General features: G+C 39.2%; 1 protein-coding gene across 1 annotated transcript; it reads right to left on the bottom strand.

Moving 5' to 3' along the window:
• Positions 1-3,339: 3,339 nt before the first annotated feature.
• Positions 3,340-21,950, bottom strand: LOC149289863 (solute carrier family 22 member 2-like). Its single transcript, XM_089490124.1, has 10 exons — positions 21,534-21,950; positions 20,821-20,924; positions 20,039-20,193; positions 15,412-15,580; positions 10,025-10,139; positions 7,977-8,083; positions 6,705-6,919; positions 5,515-5,623; positions 4,644-4,756; positions 3,340-3,443 (listed from the first exon to the last, which is right to left on the bottom strand). The coding sequence occupies exons 1-10, from the start codon at positions 21,948-21,950 to the stop codon at positions 3,340-3,342; spliced, it is 1,608 nt and encodes a 535-aa protein (XP_089346250.1).
• Between the last annotated feature and the right edge of the window lie 792 nt (positions 21,951-22,742).

Here is a 22,742-nt window from a genome sequence, read left to right as displayed (position 1 = left end):
AGATGACTAAACATAGATGGTAAACACAGGCAGCTTCCTGACTTCTGGTCTAAACCAGTTTAAAACTGGATATCAGTTCTTGGTGCAAATACTACCCTAACCACCTCCCAAAATGCAGCTACCCAAAATCTGTGTCTGAGCTCTCTGGTAATTGGGGAAACGTGGCACTCTATACCAGTGGGAAGAAGTCCCAATGGACCCCAAAAAACAGAACCCCTTCCAAGGCCAGGGCCCATAGTCTATATGGAGAAGGCTGGCCCCTCCAGGAGTCCAGGGCACAGAGACTTCTATGACAAGATATATTGTCTGCTCAGATACAGCCTAATTCAGCGAAGTTGATTGGACAGAGCTTCACTTTACAGATGGACAATGACCCAAAACATACTGCGAAACCAACCCAGGAGTTTTTTAAGGTGAAGAATATTCTGCAGTGGCCGAGTAAATCACCTGATCTCAACCCGATCGAGCATGCATTTTACTTGCTGAAGACAAAACTTAAGGCAGAAAGACCCACAAACACAGTAAAGGCCTAACAAAGCGTTCCAGACTTCAAGCAGTCATTGCCTGCAAAGGATTTTTGACAAAGTATTAAGAATTAACATTTTACAGTATTTATGATTGTGTTGATTTGTCCAGTTACATTTGAGCCCTTCAAATAAGTGTACTGTGCAATTAAAACGTTTTATATGATATTTTTGTTCAAGCCCCCTGAATTAAAGCTGAAAGTGTGCACTTCAATTAAATCTTTGTTATTTCATTTAAAAAGCATTGTGGTGGCGTACAGAACCAGAATTATGAAAATTGTGCCAGTGTCCAAATATTTCCAGACCTAACTGTATATAAACGCACAAAACGCTGAAAGTTCCTTACATAGTAACATAGTTCATAAGGTTGAAAAAGACCAAAGTCCATCAAGTTCAACCTAGAACCTCCTTAATAACTCCATGGGCTGGAATTATACATGAGAATTTCCAAGGTTTGACCCAGAGTCTCCACATGTAGCCTTGCTTCCTTTGATTGATTTGCATCAACAAGTTTTACATTGTATACCCATAAACAAGTCCATCTTTAAATATAAACAAGCCTGGGACAAGCCTGTGTGTTCACCTCACCCAGCATAGTTGCACCTGAGTAGAGGTTTGTGCTGCTACTGGCACAGACATCTCTACTTATGTGGTCTGCTTGTTGCCTGTTGCTGGACACTGGCATATAGAGACATGGCAGGCCATTTGGCCTATCTAGTCGTTCCATTTTTCCTGAGGGTAAAGACTTGGTCCTTGGTCTTATCTTAGGTTCAAGATAGCTAAATGTATGTTTAAATTCCCTCACTGTATTGGACTCTACCACTTCTGCTGGAAGGCTGTCATAGAGCACTTTCAGCAGGTGGTGCACAGTACACTAGAGAGGGAAAAAATATGAGATGTCTGTGCTGACGGGTGGAAAAGCTGCAACTTCTGGCCATCCTTAAAGATTGAATTGCCCATGATAAGTCAATCCAGTGTATTCATAAAATCATTCATAGTGCTTGCTGTAACCAATCATACAGACAGTCGATTCTTTGTATTTAGAGTGTCTTCTCTATTTAAATTAAAACCATTAAAAATAAGTGGCAGTGTTAATATTTCACTTGCGGTGGCCTTTTATGGGTACATTGTGATGAGGTCACTCCTTACCATATCTCCCAGCATTCCATACTGGCAGAGAGGGACGTTGCATATGCATTTACCCCATTCCTCAACCAACTACAATATATGGACATTATACCAACATGGACTTTTATGACTTTGCAATATAAATACATAAACATTAATATTTAGTTGGCCCCACATTCATCCAGTAGAGCATTTGTAATGTAAGGTCAGGCACTATTGATGGATAAGAAGGCCTTTCTCACAGTCTCAGTTCATCCCAAAGGTGCTCAATGGGGTTGGGGTCAACTTTGTTGCATCAGTTTTGGTGAAGACCCTTTCCTATTTTAGCATAACTGTTCCCCTGTACACAAAGCAAGGTCCATAAAAGCATGTTTGGTGTGGAGAAACTCTAATGACCTGCACAGAGCCCTGACCTCAATACCATTTAACACCTTTGAGGCTGATTGTGAACCATGCCCTCTTGACAAATGCTCGTTTGGCTGAATGGGCACATATTCCAACAAACCCACTCCAAAGGCTTGTTGAAAGCCTTTCAAGAAGAGACCAGGCTGTTACAGCTGCACGGGGGGTTGCAGTTCCAATTTAAAATTTACCAGGGCTGCAGAGGACCTGGATCCTCCCCTCTGCCAGCCAGTGGAGGTCTGTGCGATGCGCGTATAGGGTAGTCTTATACACAGGCTTTTTCTTTTTTTCCTAACTTAATTTAAAAATTTTGGCCGGTCATCTTATAATCAGGGTTGTCTTATAATCGTGTAAATATGATATATACCACAGTGTCTGCCTTATGACTGGTGTTATATTATTATTAGTTTAAAATCAAACACCTGGGAACTTAAATGAGCTCATCTTAAGACTTATATTTTAGAGACTTACTAATGGTGGCAAACAAATGGTTCTCATAAGGGAGCTGATTAATATGATTAGTTCTCATAAGATATGGATATCAGGAATTAAGTTACCTCTATTCAAGAGGGAAACCAGCTGTGATATACCAGCAGCCCAAATGAGCCTATCAGCATAGGGCAAAATAAGTTGTTGCAAGTAACAATTTCCTATGTGTGAGGACAGTTTTGTACGATTACATTTGAAAGATTTAAATTAATTTGAGTGGTAGGAATAAATTCAGAAGATGATTAAAAGGCAAAACTGCACTTTTAATCAGAGTAAAGTATGACACATGTGTTCATAAATGTGATGATACAGTACATCAGCAGAGAGATAATGGGTTAACATCTTTAACTCATATGTAATAATCAGTCTGTGCTAGTAAAAAGAAATTGTATTTAATTGATTAACACTCATAAAAATACCACATGCAATATAGTAGCTCAGTTATCTAGATACGGTCCATGGTTTCAACTTCTAAGTAGGCAACTTTCAGTTTGCTTGCTTTCGCTGGTCTAAAAGAAAAATATATGTATACGTGAGTTCATTATTATTCATGTGTATCGTTACAAGCAAAAACCTTTTTTCTTCCTCTTCCAGTAAGTATATAAAGTGGAGGATATAAGTTTGGTCAGCTACTCTTGGGTGGTATTTGCATTACACATGTTTTAGAGACTTTCAGATCATTAAGTAACACATTAAATGCACATATGGTTTATGGTCATGTACAATGAGGTATTTCATACAAAGTAGATATCACATATTTTTCACAAGATAACACTATGAAAGTGAACTTTTCAGCTTACTTGTGCATTCCTTCTACTTCTTCGATTGTTTCTGGAAGAGCCATTCCTTTTGTTTCAGGAAGTAACAGAACAAGTATGCCAGATATTACTGACAGCACAGCTAAAAACATACAATTAAATAGTTTTAGGAAATCACTCCACACAGACTGATGTTTTGCCTACAAAGAGAATATGCTGAAAAGCAAAAAGTGAGGTGTGAAAATAAAAACTGTTACCCCCCAGTACATGGAATCATACTTGGAAACCCTGTGGGTATGTCTATCCAGTAGCCTTCCTTGTATAGTCAGGCCACTGTGGACATGGCTAACTGTGTTGAGGTGGCATTGCTACCCGCAAATTGCTGGAAAGTTGTGGTGGAACTGGGCATGAAGGGAGTGTAGATAAACATCACACATGCTCACCCAGAGATCAAAGGCTGCTTTTGAGGCTTGGTAATTTATAGTACTACTATAAACAGCGTTCCCAAGTATGATCACATATTTTATCAATACTTGATCCCACAATGTAAGAAAGCTTATTTAACGGGCCTGATCTAGATTTCTAAAGCAGCTCAAATTATGCATATTATTTTACACTGTCACTTAGGAAAAACAAAGACATACACTTTTATTGTGACTATGATTCATTCATTGTTTGAAGACATAGCTAACAATTTCAGTTTACATGAACTAGTATGGTATATATAATAGTCTTACACAAGTTTTCATACACCAATGCCATTCATGTAGTGGCCCACAGGCCAGTTGTATCTATTTTTTTAACATAGGCATAACCTAAAGCTTTTTAGACAGAATGAGGCTAACTGCATTACATAATTAGTCCCTGACAGCCCCACAAAAAAAGAATGATTATTAAGATACTTACCTGAGGTAGTAGCTGCAGTTCTGTAGCTGTCCTCTTTCTTGATGGTCTGACAAATCTTGACAAAGCTTCAAATGCTGCCATAGAAAATGGTTGTTTCTACCCACAGCAAAACCAAAGAGTTGACTGGAGGTGAGTATACCCCATTTACTCAAAATAGCTGTGGGGGGGGGCAGTGGGAAGAGGCAAGTGCATATGGGAGATTCTGGAGAAACCCCCATGCATTTGCAAAGTGGACACCATAAAAATATAAAGGGACCACACAGCCCTCATATCCATTATTGTGCATATGGTGGCTGGAGTGTCCCTTTAATGCTGCATTGTTCCATACAAATATAAGTAGGGGATGAAATGATGACCTTGCACCTGCTAGCAAAGTAGTTAAATTATATTGGAGTGGTGAAGAACAAATATTTTTTCAGTTGTGAAAACTCCTTACCAAACACTATAAGTGGTAGTTCTACCAATATATTTGCCAGTCGGTAAACTATGAAAGGTGTTATGGTACCACCAAGATCACACATAGATGAACAAACCATTATGCCCAGGTTCCTAAAAAAAAAAGAATACACATATACCGCTATTACTAAAAGGCACTAGAGTAGGGGCATTTAAGGAACACAGTCATTAAGCTGGCATAGTTATGTTTAATATATATTTTCCATGTTGGAGATGAACAAAATTCACGAGAGATGACATTTTCTTAAAATATAAACCCTTATCATCTAACAAATATTTATGAATCAGAAAAAATGATATTTTACTTGGTACCAATACTTTAACAATATAGCAATAAAAATAATTTTCTTACTTCCAATACTAGATAACAGATTTAAAATAAGATAATCGAGATTTAAAATATGAAAAACATGTCAGCTTAAAAGTAATAGATAAATGTATACTGTAGCTACACAGACAAATGGACAGGTCTATTTGCTAATCTTAAAGTTTTTACCAGAGTTGACTGACTTAACTATAAACTACTTCACTAAGCTAACTCAAACAACAGCTTGTTTATCCAAAAAGAAAAAGTCAAGTCAGTGGCTGAGCTGATGGTTGAGTCTGTTAGTTCTAAAGATATTCATGGAGTTCCAGATCAACTTGTCTGATCTTTATGAGTAGATTTTGTTGAGGTGGGGCCTATTTGGAACTTGTATATTAAGTCAAGTTGTTGTTCTTTTCATAGCAACCCAATGCTAGATTACAGTTGAGTTCACTTAAACTGTGATCTGTATATCAAATGAGTTCATGTTAGTGACTGATAACCCTAAACTTTTTTGAGCAGCCTGTACATACTTTTGATTAAATACCTGATAAAAGTAGGATATAGCTCTGCATTCACCAGGCAAATCATTTCATAGGAGAGTGTTATACCCATTCTGCTCACGCAGGATAGTGTTACTTTTAGCCAATGTAGTTCTGGAACCATAAAAATACAAAAATGATGTAAGCAGAAACTACAAGATACAAACGTTAACAAATTTAATTACTCATGAATAAGTTTAAAAAAAGCCTAAACCCAGTAATTTTTTTTCCTGTGAATTTATTTTTGAATTGGTTAGATTCCCTGTCATTGGAAGCTAATTTTGTGAAAGATACAAACTTTCTTCATTTTTAGCAGTGAGTATAACCTAAGTAAAGTTACAATTTTATTTGCTGAAAGGAAATAAAGGACTTGCATGTAAAAAGAAAAAAAGCAACAAGAAAATGTATATTTTTCTACACTGTTCGTCTTTCCTTTTCTCTGAGTCCTGCATCTTACATCCTAGTCCTCTCCCAAATAATCCCTACAAGCAGTGCCTACTAAATTAAAAAGAAATAAAACATTCTTTGGAACATAACCTTAAAAGGCAGTTGGAGGCCATTTGCTTGGCTGATCCCTGCTTTAATAAAATCCTAGCTGCTAGTTCTTTTACTTTGTTGCTAGAGAAATATTACTGTTGGGTGCTGCCCTGGGCCTGACCCAAGGCAATACTCCAAGTCACCGCCCTTTACGGTTGAGTGGCAGGATATAATATATCCTGATGTTCTGCCTCTTAAGGATGACTGGCTCTGTGTACAAGACTCCTCCATAGCCTAAATGGGCTGGTTGAAGTGGTCAGAAATCTCCCTTGTAACCAGACCATTGAACATCGGTGCATTGAGGAGCCTGCTTACCCAACTGGCAAATAGAAGTTTGTGGCAGAAGGGCTGCATAGTTAGCTTAGGTAAAAACAAAAGCAGTCTATAACCTAACACCTGTCATCTGTTAGTTATAATTCCAGGGTCTCTGTGAATGCACACATGCACATATGCATGTGCTCCTAAAGCATTCCCCACCTAGCAGCTGGGTTCAAGGGACCAGGCAGTCCTGTAAAGTGTATCTCATGGAAACAGGACATACTGAACTTAGGTTTTAAGTTTATATGGGATGACATGCCATAACCTTTTCTGATTGTGATGAGAATGTGCACATTGCATTGCAAACATGTCAAGCAAATATTCATTCATTCTAATTTACCATTTGGGATGAAGGCAGACACCAAACAGGCAATTCCAGTTACAATGCATGCAATTGCCCACGGATATCGACGACCAATGCGCTCCACTGTAAGGATTATTATCAGAGCAGAAGGGAATTCAACCAGGGCAGAAATGGAAAAGTCAAAATAAAGATTTCCACTGGTAGATCCCATATGCATGATTAAGCCCTGATACACAACAGCACATGTAAACCTGCAAGCACATGAAAGGATGCATTAATTAGAAAAACTAATGTATTCATTATCAAGAGACCTTGTGTTATATGAAATAAATCACACTATGAAAGGAATGAAAACAGTTGTGTAGCAAAGAAGGCCCCATATGTCCTGTATATTTTGGGACACATCACTGCTGCTCATCTTTTGCCTATATGGATGTAGGGAAAATGCCCTTATGTCGATTAAAATTGGTAGATGTGTGTTTTGAAATACCGTAAATAGGGGGCAAAATGTATTATATTTAGATTGTAAGGTCTAACAACCAGAATCCTCTAGATCTTCTGTCATTGTTTACTTATGTTTTATTTTGTGTTCAACAGCCTATAGCATTGCTCTTGGAGCTATATAAGTAAAATATAATAATAGTATTTTATCTTGTCCAAGGTAATACACGTTACCACTTAATCAAACAGGAAAATAAATTGCCTTATTTGAGAAGGGTTTCATGTGTTAATTACATTTTGTATTTAAGTTGTTATTTAATATGTTTTTGTTGAAGAGGTTTTATTTTTTATAAAAAGGCAAAATAAATCACAAGTAAAATGTACAAAAAGTGATTTGTGCACTGGTGCGGAGCTTTATATAGCCAGGATAAAATATGTAACAACTTGATATAGTTGAATGATAGGCTTTGGCTTTAGCCATATATCATAACTGTAAAGAAAGAAAAGAAACCAATACATATGCATTCAATACGTATAATATACTTTAATTGGTATTTTATTAATAAATAAAAAAATCATACACATTGAGGACAATATTTATCTATATGTATTTTTCTCTTTTCTCTATATGATAACAAGGCAAAGATGATATATAAAATGCATGGGTAATATAATTACAGGCTGGGCACTCAGTAGAGACCGTTTTGTTTCTCAAAACGTCAAGATTAGGAGACTGCAATAAACAACCCTTCCTGAAGCTTTGTCCAAACAAGAGGCTCCCAGGCCAACTGGTAAGTATGGTTCTGTGTGCTAAAACAAATGACATTAAACGCGGAAAGAAATATAAAACATAACATTCACACTTACCAGATATACATCAAAATAAAGGTGTGCTTCCTAATCTGAGGGGTCCTGAACAAGGCCAAGAAAGAAGGCGTCTGTTTTTCAACGGCTTCATCATCTTCAGTTAGACTCTGTGGTTAAAACACTGCATTATACATTATATTATAGCTGTGGTGTATAATGTGACACATGAAATACAAATCTAAATTTTGCATTCAAAAAAACAATTACTCCGTAGTAAACATTCACCATGGTGCACGGAACAGATGCCACTTTCAAATTGGTTTTGTGCAAATTTTATCAGTATTTTTCACAATGCCTTCAAGTTACTTGTAAACTTGTTTCTGAAAAATGTAATCACTACCTTTTTACAATTACCGTATTTGCTCGATTATAAGACAAGGTTTTTTCCAGAGCAAATGCTCTGAAAAATACCCCTCGTCTTATAATCGGGGTCATCTTATAATCAGACCTCAAACTAGGTCTGACTATGAGACTAAGATCCAGATCCCCGCAGCGATGCAGGGGACCTGGATCCTCCTGTCTCCCCCACCCCCCAACTTACCGGTACTTCTGAGTCCCCGGTGCTTAGTCCGTGCTGTGTGTAGAGCTCTACGCGATTCGCGTAGAGCTCTACACGCTGCCAGGACTAAGCACCGGGCAGCGTGTAGAGCTCTACGCGATTCGCATACACAACTTCCGCTGCATCCGGGAGGAGGTGCGGTTAGCAGCGGGGGTTGTCTGCGTCCATCGCGCAGACATTCCCCGGCTGTCAGAGATCAGAGTTCCCCGTGGAGGCAGAGTGCTCTATGAAATGCCGTTTAACCCCCTTAATGCCACTCTACCTCCAGAAATGCCTTTTAACCCTCTATACGCCACTCTGCCTCCTGCAATGCCTTATATCTCCCTATATGCCACTCTGCCCCATAATATGCCTTTTAACCCCCTAAATGCCAGAGTGGCATATAGGGGTATAAGGCATATCATGGGGCACAGTGGCATTTAGAGGGTTAAAAGGCATATCATGGGGCACAGTGGCATATAGGGGATATAAGGCATTTCTGGGGCAGAGTGGCAAGCCAGGGGGCAGATGTGCATAACTGGGGGGGCAGGTTGAAAAAAAAGGAAAGAAACACAAAATATTTTTCTCAATCATAGCTTTTATTAAAAAATATGTTCACATAGTTTACATGAATTAACATTTACTGGTAAAACTTTTTTCCTATAGGGTGGTCTTATATTCAGGCTTTTTCTTTTTTCATAAATTAATATTCAGATTTTGGGGGGTCGTCTTATAATCAGGGTCATCTTATAATCGAGCAAATACGGTATTAGTCATGTAGTTGCTACATGTTTTTTTAATTGTGACCATTTATGTTAGTTTTTTTTCATTAAAGTACCACTAAATGTTTATTATAATAAAAGTATAATAATAAGGTTCTCACAGTTGCTTCCTTAAGGAGTTAAGAGAACTCACCCCTTACTTGAGGTTTTGACTTTGTGGCCACATGGGAGAAAGTCAACATAGGTAAGTAAGTTAATGGGAGTTTTTCTTGGACTCGGAATAATTGCACAAATCTTTCAACATAAGAGTAAGAAATAAAGTTTAGTGATACTTTAACATGGAAGTTTGCAGTAGAGTTCAACATTTAAACTGTTTAAATTATGGTGTGATTTTTTGGAAGCTGTCTCACAGATTAGTAAAACCTTTTTGTAGAATAACTTCAATGAGTTTGGGCGTTCATAATGCATCATGAAGTCAGAAAGTTTTGGTTTTTTGACCTAGAGATATTTGGTTGTCATTTTCCACTGTAATGTACACTAGAAAGGGTGTTTGTTGATCCCCCGTATGATTTACATTTTTCATCCCAAACTGGAAACATAATAGAAATGTTTTTTGATGTGTTCTTCTTGCTCATTAGAAATTAATTAAAAAATGTATAACAGTAATAAGAAAGAAAAAAAAAAAACACTCAGATAATCTCAGTGCAAACTCTGAAAATGCAAATGGTCATTTACAAGTGCAGCATGATGAAAATTGGAAATGATTGGGAAATAAAATGCTTATTTACCTCTAATGTCTCAGGTACTGTTTTTCCATTGGTTTTTGCTATATGTTGGATGATTATTTTTGCTTCATTTTTGCGTTTTTGTGATAGAAGCCACCGGGGGGATTCTGGGACACACCTATAGCAGGAAAATTTTGGTATCAATGTGGACACTAGAAAGGTGAAACATCAATTGGCTCTTTTATATCCAATAACATACTGCGTAAAAGAAACCTTAAATGACTTGTTTTTTTTAACAGTTAATACTTGTATTATCATTAACAAAGGTTGATGTGGGTGAGGATAGGGAATATGTTTCATGCAGATATACACTACAGTTCAAAAGTTTGAGGTCACTTAGCTGTCCAACATAATTGCAAACATTCTTTCTAATTATCAATTAGCCTTTTAAGCCTTAATTTAGATTAGCTAACACAATGTGCCACTGGACACAGGCAGGTGCCTTTTGGGGTTTAAAATTCAAAACAGTTCCACTAATTGTTGAAGTTGAAGTTACTTTGGATCTAGCATGTGATGTTCTTCCACAGTCAATAATGACTGCTAATTTATTACCATCAACTTGAATGCAGGCCGCTATACAGAAGTTTAACCCCTCTTCAGGACCGGGACATACCCGGTACTTCCTGGTCATACGTCACCGCCAGACCGGGACGTACCAGGTACGTCATCGCCAATAAACGGTCCCGCGTCGCACTGAACAATGGGATCGCGAGGGGCTGGCTACTACTGACCGCTGCCACTAGCAGCCACTCCCCCTCATTTCTGTGCACGTGATCGCTTTGAAGCGAATCAGGAGCACGGAATTAAAATATTTAAATAAAACTGCAGTCTTCAAGGGAAGACGCAGTACGAGAACGCCGGTCCTGAAGGGGTTAAAAGAAAAAAAGGAAAAAAAATGTTTCATTTTGCGCTCCTGTTTTTCGGTTACAAAAACCTTGGTAAAAATTAGACTTGTGCATTCGTTTTCGGGCAAACATGAAAACGAACACAAATAGTGCGTTCTCGTTGTTCAAACCGGAAAAACGAAGAAACAACGGTGGCAGCGGCAAAACGTAGACAAAGACACACAACACGAAGAATCTTCGTCTTTGTCTTCCTCTACTAATCTCTCTGGTACCTTCCCCATCTAGTCTACCTTATCTATGCAGCATCGCAGGGGTTGACGGAAGCGGAAATCCATAGGTTCGCCGTCAGGGGTTAAGGGGCGACTCTATTGGTCGCCTGCAGGGTCCTCCTCTGGCATCAACCAAATGGACCCTGCAGGCGTCCAATAGGCTCACCCGCACAGCCTTTTTAACTCCTGATAGCCAACCTACGGATTTCCGCTCCCGTTAACCCCTGCGATGCTGCGTAGATAACCGGAGCGGAAATCGGTAGGTTCGCCGTCAGGGGTTAACTTGGTGCAACTTGGCCGGCGGAGACCACTGGTCTCCCTGTTCCAACAGTTAAAAGTCCATATGAACGCCCAATAAAGTCGCTTGTACGGACCTTTAACTGTTGGAGCAGGGAGACCAGTGGTCTCTGCCGGCCAAGTTGCTGGACCAGGATTTTAAAAGTCTGTACAAGCGACAGTGGCGACTCTAGAAACAATGTATAGGGGGAGCACAAAAGATACCACAGTCAAAACTGGGGGGGCATTAATAATTTCCACCATTAAATCATACCACTGAAAAAATCATATATATATATATATATATATATATATATATATATATATATATATATATATATATATGATACTTTTGTTATTGGACTAATACTTCAACATGGAAAGCCTGAAGCCACAAATAAATAACACAATACCTTAACTTTTCCACTAAATGATTTCTGGGCCTTGAAAGTTTTGTCCCCTGAAGTCACTACAAATTCAGGAGGGCGTTTTATCTCTGGATATAGCTCTGCCATACCGCCACCTAGACAAACACACCAGGACAGTCTCTGCCACACCAACTACCAAACACACACACCAGGACAGGCTCAGCCACACCAACATCCAGACACATGCACCAGGACAGGCTCTGCCACACCAACATCCAGACACACACAGCAGGACAGGCTCTGTCACACCGACAACCAAACCAGGACAGGCTCTGCCACACCGACACCCAAACACACACCCCAGGACAGGCTCTGCCACACCGACACCCAAACACACACAAACCAGGACAATCTCTGCCACAATGACACCCAAACACACACCAGGACAGACTCTGCCACAATGACACCCAAACACACACACCAGGACAGGCTCTGCCACAATGACACCCAAACACACACCAGGACAGGCTCTGCCACACTGACACCCAGACACACACCAGGACAGGCTCTGCTACACTGATAACCAAAATACACAAACAGCAGGACACAATCTATGACACAGACATCTACACCAGGATGGAAATTCCACACTGAATTGTTGTTGATACCCCTCTTAGTGTTTTTGCCCCTTGTGTATTGATGCCTCAGCCAGAACCCTTTTTAGTATAGATTAATGTGGTGCCCCCACACCCTTGTATGATCTCCTCCAGCCAGCACTATTTGTATTAATGCCCCCAGCGAGCCCCTCCCTTTATTATTGATTTATGTGATGGCCCCATCACATATATGCGTTAGACATGCATTTTTAACTATCATAATAAGTACTTATCACTTGAAATTGAAATATGATTTCAAAATTACAGCTGAACTGGCAGTTTCTTTAATATATTATTTATTATATATAGTAATATTAGGCCCTGCCGCCGATATATATATATATATAGATATATATATAGATATATATATATATATATAGATAGATATATAGATAGATATATATATTAGACCCTGCTGCCTATAGCAGGTATAGATCCACACATTAACATACAAGCCCAGCTTTGCATGTATAGATCAATTGAAATTCACTTGTGAACTCAGCATTGAGGGTATAGATCAAATAAAACAGAATCAGACATACAAATCCTGCAGGTATACAATTATAATGTATGGAAACATAGCATTGCAGGTATAGATCGACTGCAAATCACATGTAAACTCAGCACTGAGGGTATAGATCAAATAAATACATGGAAACAGCACTGCAGGTAATGATCAACTAAATATGACATACAAACCCTGTATTTGCAGGTATACATAAATAATGTATAGAAACATAACATAGCAGATATGGATCTATAGAATAACACAAAAGCACAGCTTTGTGGGTATAGATCAATTGGAATTCACATAAAAACACAGCATTAAAGGCATAGATAAACCCCCACTTGGTATTTAGAGCTCACACAATAAAACACAACAAAACAATTACACACAGAAAGCTCAGCTGGACATAAGGCAATGGATTCAACATGGTTTTGTGTAAATAGCTTCATTCTACAATATCATATTATTCACAATGGTTGCATAATTGAGTTATTGCATTTTTCCAGCATACCTGGAATGCATAAGGGAAACTGGGGGCAAAGGCAAACTCTGTCCCCAGTTTCCCATAGGCATCTTTGTCACTAAACATGGGACCAAAGATGCCTATGGGAAACTAGGGGCAGTGTTTTCCTTTGCCCCCAGTTTCCTATAGGCATCTTTGTCACTAAACATGGGACCATGGTAAGCTATTTACTGACAAAGATGCCTATGGGAAACTGGGGACAGAGTTTGCCTTTGCCCCCAGTTTCCCATAGGCATCTTTGTCACTAAACACGGGACCATGGCAAGTTATTTACTGACAAAGATGCCTATGGGAAACTGGGGACAGAGTTTGCCTTTGCCCCCAGTTTCCCATAGGCATCTTTGTCACTAAACATGGGATCAAAGATGCCTATGGGAAACTGGGGACAGTGTTTTCCTTTGCCCCCAGTTTCCCATAGGCATCTTTGTCACTAAACATGGGACCATGGTAAGCTATTTACTGACAAAGATGCCTATGGGAAACTGGGGACAGAGTTTGCCTTTGCCACCAGTTTCCTATAGGCATCTTTGTCACTAAACATGGGACCATGGGGAGCTATTTAGTGACAATGATGCCTATGGGAAACTGGGGACAGAGTTTGCCTTTGCCCCCAGTTTCCCATAGGCATCTTTGTCACTAAACATGGGACCATGGGGAGCTATTTAGTGACAAAGATGCCTATGGGAAACTGGGGACAGAGTTTGCCTTTGCCCCCAGTTTCCCATAGGCATCTTTGTCACTAAACATGGGAACATGGTAAGCTATTTACTGACAAAGATGCCTATGGGAAACTGGGGACAGAGTTTGCCTTTGCCCCCAGTTTCCCATAGGCATCTCTGTCACTAAACATGGGACCATGGGGAGCTATTTAGTGACAAAGATGCCTATGGGAAACCGGGGACAGAGTTTCTCACCAGTTTCCCATAGCCATCTTTGTCCCAGCCTCCCACTGCCAACCATGCCCCCAGTTTGTCAACTTACCTGACTGAAGACACGCGGCCTGACAGTGGACTCTGCTGAATTCCCGCTGCCAACTTTCTCCACCCACTTCACTGAACGGGGCTGGCACCGCCCCACAAAGGTAATTGAGCCGTGCTGACGCCGCCCACGAATGTTATTGAGCGGCGCCGGCTGACTCAATTCAATTTCAAATCGACAGGGGCGGCATTTTAAGAATACACCCCAGTCGATCCGAAATAGATTTGAGTCAGCTGGCCAGCGCGGCTCAATAACGTTCGTGGGTGATGACAGCCCCGTTCAGTGAGGTGCACTGTCCCGGATTGAATCCGGGACATCTGGATCCAAATTCGGCGGGGGGGCAACAGGGGGGCAAGGAATAACCCTTGCCCCCCCTGTAGCGACGCCACTGACAAGCGACTCTATTGGTCACCAGCCGGGGGCTCGTCTGCCATTAACCAATGAAGGTTGCTGCGTAGTCCGTACCGCGCTAACCCCGTATTAACCCCTTCTACAAAAAACGGAAAAAAAGAAGAAAAAAAGGAACACGAAGAATGTACATGAATATTCGCCCGAACCAAACACAGGAACGGGCGAATATTCGCGGAATACGAAGATTTTTTTCCCCTACGAAGAGTTTGCCGGCGGCCAAGTTTAGTAAAAATAACAGCAGTTATTCTTTGAAGATGGGGTTTGGTCAGATCAAGACCCAATGCAGAAGGGAAGATGGTGTGTGAAGAATAATGGAAAGCAGGGCTTTAATGAGGTCTTGGAAAACCAAAGTCATCTAGCACCCAATCATTTCTTCTTTATTCACTCATATTTATTCAAAAGACCAAGAAGCACCAGCAGAAATCTGTACCAGCCCGTTCAAAGCATAATGCTGTTGACTATGACAAATTAAAAATAAATAAATAAGTAAATTTTTCTGACCAATACACTTGACATTAAAGTACTTATTTTCTTAATAAAAAAGACATATATTTACCAGTAATATGTCAAGAATAAGAAATTTGGTAATGTGATTGCCAGCTGCAGCCATCTCCAATTCGTAATTCCATATGCGACTCCTGAAAGTATTAGAAGTCCAACAGTAAAAGCCGCCTGATATACAATGCCTACTGTTCTTCTGTGGCACAAGCCAACAAATTCTGCAACTTAAATATAAAAAAAATGGTTAGGAAATGTATACCATCTACAGCCTGGGAAAAATAATGTGGAACAGGACACTTACCATTAATGGTAATTAACCAACTTTCCTAAACATTTCAATTATTATGTAATATACACTTGTATACATGTTAAAAAAAACAACATATTGCTGTTTTCAAATATTTCACTTTTTCTGTAGTGCAGTGCCTTTTTATTTCTTCCCTCTGTACCACTCTACTCTGGCTGTCTGCCAATTTCTGACATCACAGAAGCAGTGGCGACTCTAGAAACAATATATCGGGGGCACACAAGATACCACAGTCAAACTGGGGGGGCATTAATAATTTCCACCATTAAATTATACCACTGAAAAAAAACACACACATATATATATATATTGCCAAAAGTAATGTGCTTTGGAATGATACTTTTGTTATTGGACTAACATAATACTCGATCATTCAACATGGGAAGCCTGAAGCCACAATTTAGTACGACTAATCCTTGAAATAAATATTATAGAGTAAATAACACAATACCTTAACTTTTTCACTAAATGATTTCAGGGCCTTGAACGTTTTGTCCACAAAAACTTCAGGAGGACATTTTATCTCTGGATAAGTATAAATTAAATAATCCCTTTTGTAAGTTAAGTGCCAGGAAACAGATGACCAAACACACACACCAGGACAGGCTCACACCAGGACAGGCTCTGCCAAACCAACACCCAAAAACACACCAGGACAGGCTCTGCCACACGGACACCCAAACACACACACACACACACACACACAGGACAGGATCTGCCACACGGACACCCAAACACACACCCCAGGACAGTCTCTGCCACACCCACATCCAAACACACACACACACCAGGACAGGCTCTGTCACACTGACACCCGAACACACACACACCAGGACAGGCTCTGCCACACCAACACCCAAACACACACCAGGACAGGCTCTGCCACACCAACACCCAAACACACACCCCAGGACAGGCTCTGCTACACTGATAACCAAAAACACACCCCAGGACAGCCTCTGCCACACCCACATCCAAACACACACACACCAGGACAGGCTCTGCCACACTGACACCCGAACACACACACACCAAGACAGGCTCTGCCACACCAACACCCAAACACACTCCAGGGCAGGCTCTGCTACACTGATAACCAAAAACACACAAACAGCAGGACACGATCTATATCACAGACATCTACATCAGGATGGATTTTTCACACTGCATTGTCATTTATACCCCCTTAGTGTTTTTGCCGCTTGTGTATTGATGCTCCAGCCAGCACCCTTTTAGTATAGATTAATGTGGTGCCCCCACACCCTTGTATGATCGCCTCCAGCCACCACTATTTCTATTAATGCCCCTCCCTTTATTATTGATTTATGTGATGGACATGCATTTTTAACTACATAATGAGTACTTATCTCTTTGATGTATAGACTGATTGAAACATGATTTCAAAATTACAGCTGAACTGGCAGTTTCGCTAATATTATACCCTGCTGCCGATATATATAAATATTAGATCCTGCTGCTGATAAATATATTATTAGCCCCAGTTGCCGATATATATTAATATTAGTCCCTGCTGCCCCATATACACCCTGCCTGTGCCATCTTGGTCCCCAAGGCTCAAATACCCTACTAGTGCCATCTTTGCCCTTCCACAATTATACATTTATGATATACACAAACACATTAACTCATGCTCTCCCTCATTCAGACAACTCATCCACATATTAGCTCATGCTCTCCCTCATTCAGACAATTCATCCACATATTAACTCATGCTCTCCCTCATTCAGACAATTCATCCACATATTAGCTCATGCTCTCCCTCATTCAGACAATTCATCCACATATTAACTCATGCTCTCCCTCATTCAGACAATTCATCCACATATTAACTTATGCTCTCCCTCATTCAGACAACTCTTCCACACATTAATTCATACTCACTCATTCACACTTTACTTATTTCAATATTCTTACTACCCTCTTTCTCACTATGTACGCCCTCTCCCTCCCTTATCATTTTCTACCCCCTCTCCCTCCCTCATCCCTTTCTACCCCTTCTCCCTCCCTCATCCCTTTCTACCCCTTTTCCCTCCCTTATCACTTTTTACCCCTTCTCACTCCCTTATCACTTTCTACCCCTTCTGCCTCCCTTATCACTTTCTAACCCGTCTCCCTCTTCTTTCCCTACTCACTATCTACCCCTCCCTCTTTGTAGTTCACTCACCTTTAAGTCCTGCGGCAGGAAAACGAGGCTTCTGTCTTCCTGCTCTGTCGCGGTGCGCACTGCTTCATGCTGAGCGCCGGAATATGAATACGATGTCATATTCTGGCACTCACCGTGAAACGCTGGCACCGCGATGGAGGTAGAGGCCTGGTGGAGGAGACTGAGGGGGGCCGAGCGGTTGCTAGGCGCCCCTCTCTCTCCTCCGCATAAAAAAAAAAAAGGCGTTTGAGGCTGCCCGGGACTTAAAGTCCCATTGCGGGAGTGTCCTGGGCAATCCGTTGGGTGGTTCCAAATTCGGCGGGGGGTCAACAGGGGGGGCAAGGAATAACCTAGGGGGGGGGAAATTGCCCCCCTGTAGCGACGCCACTGCACAGTAGGGGCCTATCCGCGGGTGGAGGTCTTTTATTTTAAAGAGGACTAGGAGTGATTGTAAGACTGCTGAGATTTTATACCTAGGGGGTTTTGTAAGAATGACAGCTCTGCTGCTAAGCAACCAATATCTTAATAAACATGTTAATGTATTTATAAGTCATAGGGAGCATTGAGGAGAAAAATAAAATGTAACATATATATATTTAACTTCTCTTTACATGATACAGCACGTACAGTTGTGTAAAAAAGAAAGTACACCCTCTTTGAACTCTATGGTTTTATATATCAGGGCATAATAACAATCGACTGTTCCTTAACATGTCTAAAAATTAGTTTAATACAACACTTTCCTAAAGTGTAGTTTTTCGCACATGGCTTCTCCATTTTTGGCAATGTCAATGTCCTTTCCCTTTTCTATCACCTTGGTCTCTAAGGGTCACTGGAGAAGATAGGTTACCAGGGGAGTGTCCAGCACAAGGAGGACTTATTGTGTTTATAAAGTCCTGTCAACTCTCTCTCTCTCTCTCTCTCTGAGTCTGCGTGGAGATGATCACAAGGGAGTGGTAATTGTATCACGTGTTTACAGGCTTATCCTGCTGTTTCTTTGTTATTTCCATTCAATCAATGAATAGATAGTTTGGTAACAGCATATACTAACTTATAGTAATTTGTAATATGTATATGTATATGTATGTATATGTATGTATGTATGTATATGTATGTATATGTATAAGTTTGTTTAGCCTCTCTTAATAAATATTGTTAATTGCAGAAAACAAGGAGTGTGGACTCTGACTTTACACTCGATAGTTAGTGGTTATTGATAGCATAACAGTGTAAATATATATATCTATTCATACAGTAAATGTTATTCAATAATTACAGTAAGATTCATAAAATAGACACATTTTTATATTTATAACATTTATATAAAAGTTTTTATTTTAAAGTAAAGCATTTCCTACTCAGTGGAAGTTCTTACACCAAAGAGTTGAGTGTTTTAGCTAAGGGGATCATTGAGAAGGCTCCCAATCTGAAACTAAGGTTCTGTGAATGAACGATCCACGAAGATAGACATGAGGGGACATTTCCTCCATTAACAGGGATATCAGGCAATGTGTAACTTGTACCTATCACTAAAGTTCCCAAGGGCAATACGTTTTTGCCTATTTTCAGACACAGGCATATTTTTTTCTCCAGCTCTACCTATCACCCAAGTTAACATGCTAGAATCAACACAGACATGATCTTAAGAAAATAAATAATCCTTAACCACACATTATTATATATTTTTAATATTAATTTGGTTTAAACAAATCCCTCTTTAAAGATCTAATCCTATCATGTTAGGCTATTACCAGTATTTTACGCAATTGTAAAAAAGAAAAACAATAAAAGGGCGTACATAGTTGTATGGTGGGATGAAAAGATAGGATCAGCAATGTTTATTGCATAGGGCATTCTAAATCTCCACTTACTTTCCATAGGTTGTCATGTGACTTGTCAACCTAAATTATATTATTTTCTGTGCTACAAAGCAAACAGTATAAATTAATAATAAACATTTTTTCTCTTATCCAAATTCCATAAAGTATTTAAATAAATAAATAAAAATATTATGGTGTTGTCTTTTTAACCACTTTATGGTCTGTGCACATTAATTTAATCATAATGATATGCAATGTACTCTGAACCTTTCACATTTACTCACAATCACCATTACAGCCTGAAGAGTAAGCACAAGAATGAGTAACATTTCAAAACTGGCAATAAAGAAAAGCTTATATTTAATTTCTGTGTTTTGCCAGGGACACTTACCAAGAATATAGCCTGACAACCAGGAGCCTTTGCTGACTAACCCTTGAATAAAGCGGAAAAATACTACCAAAGGGTACGTTGGAGCAAAGGCCACGAGAACACCAGAAACAGCAGTGGTAAAAAGAGTGATTAATAGACAAGGTTTACGGCCAAATCTGGAGGGAAACACAAACATAATTATTATCATCGTTAGGATGTTCACATAATGTTATTGAAAGGAGGATAAACAAAAAGCCGAATCCTACAAGTGGACTGCATTTTGTATCTTGTCAATATGGCAGCAACAGCTGGTTCATTATTTAACCCATAATAAATGACAGTAAAAGTATTCTGACCTATCCTAATTACATGTAAAACTAGACAATTACAAGCTTTAACAAATGATAAAGTTTATACATTTAATAGGATAAATAATCCTGATGCAAATGCACCCCACAGATGTTGGCAAAGGCATTATTTGGCAATGATTTCAAGTGCTCCTGTCCTGAGATGCCTCTACCTGTTAAGGTCAATTCTTCCCTAAAGGGAACTCACACCCACTTTAACCTTTTTTTATAATAAAAAATATAATTGAAGATAATATTTGTTTATAAATATGAGGACAGGCAATGCACAAGTTAGACACAGCATGTGCCAATCAGAAAGGCATTGTGCAGCCTTCTTAGCATTATGCTACAGATTCAATCTACCAAAGCAGCATCATCAGCATGCCAACACACATGAGTATATACTTGTGGTTAGCAGATACCTACGTTATGGTATAGTACACATTGGGTACGTACCTGTCAGCAATGTATCCGATGAACAATGATCCAAAAAAGAATCCAAGATTTACGAACGATTGAAACAAATCCATCTTCCATGAATCAGCACATACTAGGTTAAACTGCATCCACAAATGCGTGTTTTCCATGAAACATAGGTCACAATATACACATTTGATTTTTAAATAGTAAACAATATATATTTTCAAAACTTTTATGGAATCAATTTTCATTCCATCCTTATTTTTACTTTACTTATAGAGATTTGAATAATTGTAGACCTGATCTCAAGTTATATCATGGTAGACTCATATTTTTACTCTTATCTTTTTTGGAGGATACACAGTAATTCTGCCTCATACTTTTTCAACTTACAGATATGCTCTGTAGGAACAGTTCTGTCATATTTAAAACAATACAATTTAAATGATTGTATGCTATATTGTTTAGTGTACTGGTTATTCTTAATCCTGTTAATGTATTTGATTAAACATTGTATGGCCATTTGTACCAAAATTTGGAGTTTCTATGTAAGGCTTTTTTGGAGGCTAGCCAAGTAAGTCTATACACACATTGCGAAAGAATGACAGCCCTTTAGAACTTAATTGCTTTCTAGCAGATGTTTTAGTGCCAATAAATATTTCCCTTATGGACAAATGGCTATCATCTAAAGGAAATAATCTAGCTATATATTTTACACATCAATGGTAGTATACAAAATTACAATGTACCTCTGTAACAATAGACGATCCTGTAGTACCATAAATCCATCCATCCTTACAGTCAGTAACCGACAACCCATCACTGCTAGGTGTTGTAATATCAAATAAGGGATCTATACAACTGAGAGATGTCTTGTTCCAGTCAACATCATACCGGACACACTGACTGGTATAAGTGAAGTCTGTGCTGCCTTCCGGTCTTGGAAATGTATAATTAAGCTCTTCTTCTAAACTCCATCCACATTTCCTCTGTAGGTCCACAAGTCCAGGTTCCACACATCTGTATGGAGGCACAAACCCTAGAAAAACAATACCCACATAGATTGGGCAAAATACAACAGAAATCATGCACATCAGAAAAAATATCTGCTTCTGGAACAAGCCAAATTTTCCAATGTGCTCCAGGGTGTCATCGAAACTTGTCATCTTTGCTTGAAATAGTCCAACTTAAGCTGTAGAGTTTGTAGCGCCCAAGACTTGAATTTGTTTCCTTTATGTCTAAGTATATTAATGGCTCACCAGTTACAAGATGTTTGGCTGAGGTGAACTTGCTTCATCAATGGCTAAACTGGTGAGTTTAATGTAGAAAAGAACAAATGAGCACAGTAAAGAAAAAATAGTGGGTTAAATTTGACTGGGCAGACTTCAAAAGCTTTTCAACCATTTCTGGATAAAGAGTAACAGGAAAAACAGGTCTTGAAATCATACATTAATCTGAGAGTGCTTTATCAGGTCTGAGTCTCCATTGGGCCCTTGGGCAATATGGGTTATCAATATGGGTTCCTTTATACCTTCAACTAAACTGTATAACAAATGTACCCGTTTCATAGGATCTGGGACTTTGATGTTCTCATTGTTTTAATCAATATATTTTATTTCATTTATATTACTAAAATATGTTTAATTTCATGATAATTATGATCTCTTTGGTTTTTTTTCACAAAATGATCTTCATAATTGTGAGCATTCCAAAAAAGTAGATGAGCTAGTTTCTAGACTCCCTTGTTTGTATATTCATACTACCTTATTCATAAATAGAAGTAGCTACATTGTGGTATTCTCATTTTTGTAGGTTATAAACATCTTTAACTATGCATGTTAATCTGTTGAAAGGTAAAAACGCCAAAGGTTCCAAAAGTTTATGTTGAGCAAAAATAGTGTTGTGTTTGCGCTTCCATGAAACCACTCTTGTAAAGGTCTTAGCTTGGTTTAATTAAT

The sequence above is a fragment of the Sceloporus occidentalis genome, unplaced genomic scaffold, assembly GCF_023333645.1.
Source record: "Sceloporus occidentalis isolate IW3139 unplaced genomic scaffold, rSceOcc1.0.p SCAF_42, whole genome shotgun sequence".
In the NCBI taxonomy this organism is placed as follows: domain Eukaryota; kingdom Metazoa; phylum Chordata; class Lepidosauria; order Squamata; family Phrynosomatidae; genus Sceloporus; species Sceloporus occidentalis.
The sequence above is the reverse complement of the archived record's forward strand: the minus strand, read 5'-3'. Positions and strand labels throughout refer to the sequence as shown.

Excerpts from the sequence above, each read along its gene's own strand:
- LOC149289863 (XM_089490124.1), bottom strand. The coding sequence starts at position 21,950 with ATGACAAGTTTCGATGACACCCTGGAGCACATTGGAAAATTTGGCTTG. Across the intron at positions 20,925-21,533 it reads GATCGTCTATTGTTACAGAG|TTTAACCTAGTATGTGCTGA; the intron begins GTACATTGTAAT and ends TTGTGGATGCAG. Across the intron at positions 10,140-15,411 it reads TTATTCTTGACATATTACTG|GTGTGTCCCAGAATCCCCCC; the intron begins GTAAATATATGT and ends TTCCTGCTATAG.